Genomic DNA, 8661 nt, shown 5'->3' with positions numbered 1-8661 from the left:
CCCAAAGGAAACAACGCGCCGGCCGGTGACTCGAACCCTCGAACTCAAATTACCGTTGTGACAGTCTTGAGTCCGACGCTCTAACCATTCGGCCACCGCGTCCCCGTATGTATATATACATACACATAATATATATACATACATATATATATATATATATATATATATATATATATATATATATATACATATATATACACATATATACATACATACATACATACATACATACATACATATATATATATATATATATATATATATATACACACACACACACACACACACACACACACACACACACACACACACACACACACACACACACACACAAGGTGTGTGTGTGTGTGTGTGTGTGTGTGTGTGTGTGTGTGTGTGTGTGTGTGTGTGTGTGTGTGTGTGTGTGTGTGTGTGTGTGTGTGTGTGTGTGTGTGTGTGTAACATAAATACATACAGGTATGCATGTACACACACATTTCATAGCACATTAATCGCCGTTCTCTGAAGTCGTTTACAGGTTCCGGTTCCACTGTCTTGAAGCCCGTAACTCGCTGACCATCGCCAAACTTTTGCAAACTATTGATGCCCCATCATTATTCGCGTCTCAACTACCCGTCCTATATACTACCGTTCCCGTGTCCTTAAGTCCTCCGCCAAAATCTTTCGTGAATTTGCGTCTTGGTCGGCAGGAGGAGCAGACCTGTGTCTCCGCCCCGTCGCCGTGGCTTTCGTGCGAAGTCCGAGCCCACGAGCGCCCGGAGATGCTCGCGCGGCATCTGCACACAGCATGCGACCGGCCTGCAAGCGTCCGGGTGCGGGCAACGCTGGCGAAACCTCGGCACGGCGAGTGTTGTATGGAAGCGAAGGGGCATGGAGAGAGGGGGGTTGGGAGGTCGTTCGGGTGTGGGAAAACGAGGGTTCGAGATTGCAGGGGCGGGGTGGGAGGGGGGGGGGGCAGCGATGCGGGTCATCTGGGGTATGGGGCAGGGAGAGCGCCCAGCACCGAGAGTGTGGGAATGTATAGCATCAGTTATTGCAGGTATGGAGGAACATGGTCGGGGCTGTAATAGATACGTGGCATAATGGGTATGGGGCAGTACACGGGCATGGGGCACGGGCCCATCGAGGCAGCGGCAGCAACACCAGGTCGTGTGGCAAGGAGGCCCTCCAGTCTTTGCAGAAAATGGGTTGAGGCGGAGAACGGTGCCACAAAAAGCCTGGGTCGGAATGTGTGGCATCCAACCCTTCAGCCGCGCCGCTGCCAGACGTACGAGCGCACCGCCGCTATAGGACCCCCACCACCTCTCCTTCCCAGCCTCCCTCTTTCCCAGCCCTCCCTCTTCACCTTCGTCACCCTTTCCCGATGCCTCTCCTGCTCTCGGGGGCCCGGAAGTGCCGTGCTCTGAGGGGCGCACCTTGCATATCAATCACCGAAGGGCGAGTGCAACACTGCCAGGCCGCTCAGCTTATCAACCATACACACCACACGGTCAGTCCTACGACCACAGTATCTCTCCATCCTCTTAAGGCGCCACACTCACTGCAACACGGCCACTGCTCACCCTCTTTTTCTGCCTCTCATACACAAGTCTCATCACACTCACTCTCCTTCCTCGTACAACCGACGTCCGCCCCGACGATGGCTAGAACGACACTTGGCTTCCGTGCCCACTGCCCACTACCCACTGCTGTCACTGCAACCCCGCCACTTCACTATCATTGGCCTCCATCCCCATCACCATCCCCTTTACTACAGTGCGGGAAGCGGCGCTTTCTGACGTCCCCTGTAGCCAGAGGCTGCTGTAGCGCTCATCCTGATCTCGATCGCTGAGCCGGAAGCTGTATTCCACTGTAGTCTGAGCACGAGCGAGGTACGCACGAGCAGCACGTACCGCACGTGAGGAGAAATGAGCAGCACGAAGAGAAGAGAGTCGGTGTCCCTGTCATGCTACTCTTTACATCTCGCACCTTGAAGCTGCTGCACCGCTGTTGCCGCTGATAACCGCCATCTTACCGTTGTAATCCTTTCCACCGCCCGTGTCTTTCTACCCCCCCCCCCACCGCTACCTCTCCTCTCTCTCTCTCTCTCTCTCTCTCTCTCTATATATATATATATATATATATATATATATATATATATATATTTATATATATATAAATATATATATATATATAAATATATATATATATATTATATAATAGAATCTTCCGCTCCTCCTTTCTTTCCCTCTCTCCCCCTCTTTCTCTTTCATTTTCTCTCTCTCTCTCTCTCTCTCTCTCTCTCTCTCTCTCTCTCTCTCTCTCTCTCTCTCTCTCTCTCTCTCTCTCTCTCTCTCTCTACTTTCCCTATGAAGCACTCACTCATCCAGTTGATCGCTACCTTGGTCTTCTCTACCTGCTCACTATCTTCACCTTCTGACCCCCTGTGACCTCCTCTGACCCCCTCCTCCCTCTCCCTCTCCCTCTCCTCCTCCCTCCTTCATAGTATCAGACGTCTTCTTCACCATTTATGCTTTCTGGCACGGGTGCGTTTCATTCGTTTCGGGGGCATCGCATGCAAGGTCAAATTTTAAAGGAACAAAGAAAATTTGCAAGGACGCGAGCACGCATGCATGCATGCATGCATGCACGCACGCACGCACGCCCGCCCGCGCACGCAGGCACACACACACACACACACACACACACACACACACACACACACACACACACACACACACACACACACACACACACACACACACACACACACACACACACACACACGGCGTTCACGCAAAGGTAGCTTCTGCTAGCCTACTCCCTTCCCCATAAAAGAGGAGAACCACTCCAGCTTCAAGGAGAATTTCAGCTGTCCGACCCAGAACGCAACCACCTGCCCAGTCAGCTCTAGACCTTAGCATGCACCATCTGGCCAGCTAGCTCCCACCCCCTCCCTCCCCACTCCCTGAGCCGAACGAGCCCTTAAGAGCCCCAACTCAAGAGCACCATCCTTGATTTTAATTGCTCTTACACCTCTCTCACGCGCGCACTATCGGACCCACCGGCGAGTTCCCCTCCTCGATCAACACCCGGGCACAATCGCCTGCCTACCCCGGGAGAATCACTCCGGCTCTTGCACGTCCTCAGAACGGTGGCCAAAGCCCGTCCAATATTCTGGGCACACCTTGGCCACCCGAGTCGTCTCTTGACCGAGCCTTAGCCACATACTCTCGCAATGCCCCAACTGGACCTCATAAAACCACGCAGCCCGGGGTACAGGTGTGTTAGCGAGGCCTCGACCCAGTACACCGTCGGCATAAGGGCTGAGTGGAAGCGCATGAGGGCAAGGTACGGTTGCGAATTGTCACGGAAACTACGCCAGGGTGCGTGCCACTGCCTACGCTTTTAATAGTGTGTAGGTCTGCTGAATCGCTGAATAACTATAATACATTATGTCAAAGACATATTTTGAAGCTCGCTTAATTATCTTGATTATTAACTCTAATGAAACTATCAAAGGCATTGTGGTGCATCTATAATTACCGTGTGTGCAACATACAAACGTGAATAAACATGTTGAAACTAATGAAGACACGTATGAGGCCTACATTATCATCGTGCAGCATACCAAATCGGGAGAAACCATTAACCAATAATGCTACAGGTACCGATAGAGTTAACAAACTCGAATGCTCAAATACAAAACGCAACACCAAACACGCTACCTGGGGCGAAGTATGACTTCTAACTATCAAAACGAAGCGATAGATTTCAACTTCGACTGTATATGCCCTGAAATTATTTCCCATCTCTACGAAACTCGTATAAATGACCTCTTGGGCTACGAATGTTAGCTTATGACACAATGCATTAATATCAGCCCTACTATAACGGAGGTGACTGATGTCGTAACCAATGTGAAATGTATAGAATGAGAAATATGAAGGGTCAAGGTCACCGCATAAACAAGAACTTTGAAAGCACGATACATACCGTCACATATACAAACTAAAACGTAGAACTGGGTACAAATCAAGAATAACCATAAAGTAATATAAACTTCAGGCACACAGGGTAAAAACAAAGAATTTGGATGAATAATCAGGAATTGTGATCTTAAGCAGAAGAAAGAGGCGGAGAGTAATATTAATTTCAGGCACAGAAAAAAAGGAATTTGGGTGAATATGCTGGAGAAATGGCCTTAGCAGATAGAAGGAAGAGGCAGAGAATAACATAAATTCAGGCACACAGGAAAAAAATGAAATTAGGAAGACTAGGAGGAGAAATGATCTTACGCAGAAGGAAGATGCACTGAATTATATAAATTTCAAACACAATAAAAAAGCAGGAATAATGAATAAGCCGGAAAAATGGTCTTAGGTAGAAACTGAGCAGAAGGAAAAGGCAGAGAGAATTATAAACTTCAGACACAATAAAAACAAGAATTAAAATGAATAAAGGGGAGAAATGATCTCAAACAGAAGAGGCACAGAATAATATAAATTTCAGGCGCACGCACACACGCATGCACACACACAAAAATTAGGATAGATAAGCAGGAAAAAATGATCTTAAGCAGAAATTGAGCAGAAGGAAGAGTTCAACCGCGGGGTCCCTTACCTGAAGTAAGCTCAGACTCTGCCGTAGCCGGGCTCACACTGGCCTCTGTGCCTGGGGGAGATAAGGGTCATTGTCACGTGCCAGCTCTTGAACTTCTATATTTCACCTTATACATCAGTCCTGCTTTCCGAAGCCTTCTTCCTACCACAACAGTCTTTCATCAGAAATAAAAATTGTGTCTATGTAAGTAATTTGTGTCGAGATTATGTAACTGTTGAGTCTACGTCACGTGTCAGCTCTTGAACTTCTTCGAGAGAAATGTGCATTTCACTTTATATATCAGGTCTACTTGTCACAGTTCTCTTCTGACCACTTTTATCATTTAACTCCCTTTAATTATAATTAGAATCAAACTGTGTCTATAAATTGTGTCGAAATTATGTAGCCTATTTGTCCACATATCAGCACAAGCAAACGCAAAATATAAATGTTAGCGATTTCATATATATATATATATATATATATATATATATATATATATATATATATATATATATATATATATATATATATATATATATATGTATGTATGTGTGTGTGTAAGAATGTGTAAGAGTGTGTGTGTGTGTGTGTGTGTGTGTGTGTGTGTGTGTGTGTGTGTGTGTGTGTGTGTGTGTGTGTGTGTGTGTGTGTGTGTGTGTGTGTGTGTGTGTGAGAGAGTTTGAGTGTGAGTGTGAGTGTGAGTGTGAGTGTGAGTGTGAGTGTGAGTGTGTGTGTGTGTGTGTGTGTGTGTGTGTGTGTGTGTGTGTGTGTGTGTGTGTGTGTGTGTTTTATTTAAATATACATACACGTACACAATGTCAGTGTATAAATGCATAAACAGAAGTCTATGTCTGATGTACAGTGTAAGTTTAAGTGTAAGAGTACGTATATCAGTATGGGTGAGTGAGTGAGTGTGTGTACGTGGGTGTGAGTGTGTGCGCGCGTGTGTTTGGAGCGAGTGCGCGCGCATGCATGCTGCATCCCCATCCCGGCAGAGCCGCCTCACACATTACGCAACGGCGCTTCCCCCAAAACGCAACCCGGAGGCAAGTGCGTAACCGTATACCCAAAGACCGTTAATTTGCGCACAATGGCGGCGCCGGCGGAGTGGCCGATCTGCATGGTTGAATTTCCAGAACAAAATCCGCACAAAGACCCGAAGGCGAGACTCCACGGCGGGGAAGCGGCGGCCGGAGTGACACGGTCATCAACTCCTTTCCCCCGATCCTTTTTTCGCCAACACTTGTCAATTCATCACAATTCTACAAAAATGAGATATGATTTTTTTTTTCTATGGTAGACGGTTGTTATTAATGTCCGTTTTTAATATCACAATCTCTTTTATATGCTGTTTTTTTCATGACAAATACATTCCCCATGACTCCCTCGCCTAGTGACGTCAGACCACCCCGCCCCCTCGCCCCCTCACCCCCGCCCTCCGGATCATAATTCGACCAATCAGCAGTGATATGCCAACTGGTGCTATAATATAATGAATAGTGAAATGGCAATAGAATAATACACACACACACACACACACACACACACACACACACACACACACACACACACACACACACACACACACACACACACACACACACACACACACACACATGTTGTATTATATATATATATATATATATATATATATATATATATATATATATATATATATATTTATATATGTGTGTGTGTGTGTGTGTGTGTGTGTGTGTGTATAATGAATAATTGTAATATAACACGCATAACATAATTTGACCAATCAGCAGTGATATGTCACTTGGTGCTATAATAGGTGCAAAGGCGTGGATTCAGGTAGCGCGGCGCACAGCTGTTCCCGCGGCACGACCCTCGCCTGGCGGAGGGAGGGGCCCCGTTGCGCAGGAGGATTACGTCGGCCGAAATGACGCCGGCGACAAAGGAGTTCATCTGCTCTTCCCGTAATCGAAAACGTTCCCATTTCATTCACTTGCCCACAAACGGGGTCCCGATCGGCGAGCCTAACGTTCTGCCGAGATGGAAGAACCCTTCGCCAGAATCAAAACAAAACGTTTCTTTCTTCGCGTTCGTCCAGAAAAAAAAAAAAAAAAAAAAAAATTCTCGTAGTGAAAACAAGGACCCGTATGAGACTAAATTCGGGATGAAGCTTACAAAGAAAAAAAGAAAAGAAAAGAAAAAAATGAAAAGAAAATCAACAACAACCGGATTTCTGCTAGCCTTTGATATACTAAATCTTAAATGCGCAATCCTTTCTTCTCAAAGATCGGGTCCCTATCAATGAGAATAAGCTTACACTTTTTTTTTTTTTTTTTTTTTTTTTTTGCGCCGCCCATTAAAAATAAACAACCAACGGAGTAATCCACAAGCATTTCCCTTTATTGTCTCCCTTGCCATTACCAGTGACCTTCACAGTATCAAGTATCCATTACCCAACACTGCCCCTTCCCATACCCATCGCTTCTTCGCGCTGCTCCTTCCCTGCTAGCACTGTGCCCTGAGCCCTGGACCTTCGAAATCACCCTCTGTCAGGGGTATGAACCGCTGCCCCTTACTCCCCCTCACCCTATTACACTCTGCCTCGTCCCCTCGAACCCTCACTTACACCTACCCTAACACTTGGGTATGACCCCTCGGCGCCTTCCCCTCTCCACTCGACAAATGAGTTTACTATGGTTCAGCAGTTCGGCTAACCTACGCTTCGACTGTAAGCTGCCAGAAAAACAAAAATGTTTGAGCGAGAGAACCCGACGGAGCCCCTGCCTCACTTGCCTCCTCCCCCTTCTCCCTCTCTCTTTCCTCCTTTCTCTCTTTCTTTCTTTCTTTCTTTCCCCCCTGTCTGTCTGTCTGTCTGTCTCTTTCCTTCTACCTACCTACCTACCTACCTCCTGTCCTCTCTCTCTCTCTCTCTCTCTCTCTCTCTCTCTCTCTCTCTCTCTCTCTCTCTCTCTCTCTCTCTCTCTCTCTCTCTCTCTCTCTCTCTCTCTCTTAGTGCAACAATACAATATCCATGAGACTTCCGTGCGGGTCCTTTTTGTTTGTGATAAATGTAATTCATTCCCGCTAAAAGAGCGTTGATTCCACCCACTCCTTTCATCTATAAGAAGCAGAAACAATCCCAACGAAATCTCACTCGAGACGAGGTGGACTGAAGACAACAGATAAACCAGAAGAACGAATAAAAAAAGGGAGGAAGAAAACAATTTGTGCAAGTCTCCCCTCTCGGCCGCGTTTTCATCATGAGGACGAAGCATTAGGCTACGAAGGCAAACCAATGGTGTCATATTTCGCCAACATGTACGGGGAAACATTTCAGAATAACATCTCTTCAGGCAAACACGCTTAGCGTTTATGGCTGTCAGGGTTTTCATGTTTATAACCGACTCTTTAAAATGTCTGCCTCGGCGAGTTTCTTCCCCGAAAATGAGAGGGAAAAATTGTAAGTTTGGCGAAGCGCAGTGGGAGCGCCGGTCCCGCCTCCCGTACGACAGCAACTACATGGTCTGTCAAAGTCTTCTGTTCAACCACAGAATTAATGTTTTCTTCATCACTGTGATCTTCCTTTCCCTTTCCGCTCCCCGCCCGCCGAGACGAGAACACTCACGCCCATCCATCACGCCTCGCCCTCAGCATCTCGCAACGCACTCGGCCGTGTCATGATACTCTTACCGTCAATATCGTATCTGCGATCCAGACGTATTTAGTCTCGGGATGAACAGCGCGTTCAGACTCACGCTTCCTCGGTCGCGATCCCCGCCACGCTGGCTTCAGCAACGAAAGCTCCTTCCACGTCGCAGCAAGGAGTGCGGCTTTAAGCGCTTCCTTTCAAAGTCACGTACGCAAACAAGGAAATACAACCTTTGTTACTACAGATACTATAAGAACAGCAATAACGTGCTGTTGCTGCTGCTTCGCTCCCCTCACTCGCCCCTTCGCCCTTCTCTTTCTCACTCCCGAACGCGCTCGCAGCAGATAATACGGCGATGTTCCCTGTCACAGCACTCCTCAGCCGCGATGTTGCTCCCTGCCAGCGGCATCGGGATACGGCGTCCCTTCCATGGTGTCCATCAGCATGGC

General features: G+C 47.2%; 1 protein-coding gene across 1 annotated transcript in view; it reads right to left on the bottom strand.

Moving 5' to 3' along the window:
* The window catches only part of LOC119575881 (protogenin-like), a gene marked incomplete at its 3' end in the record, with an annotated part of 47711 nt that extends 46922 nt beyond the window's left edge, over positions 1–789 (bottom strand). The window contains 1 exon segment of the mRNA XM_037923419.1: positions 629–789. Within this exon segment, the coding sequence (XP_037779347.1) occupies positions 629–789 (161 nt within the window).
* Positions 790–8661: the final 7872 nt, after the last annotated feature.

The sequence above is a fragment of the Penaeus monodon genome, chromosome 8 (genome assembly GCF_015228065.2).
Source record: "Penaeus monodon isolate SGIC_2016 chromosome 8, NSTDA_Pmon_1, whole genome shotgun sequence".
Classification (NCBI taxonomy): Eukaryota; Metazoa; Arthropoda; class Malacostraca; order Decapoda; family Penaeidae; genus Penaeus; species Penaeus monodon.
This window is presented reverse-complemented; position numbering and strand designations above follow the sequence as displayed.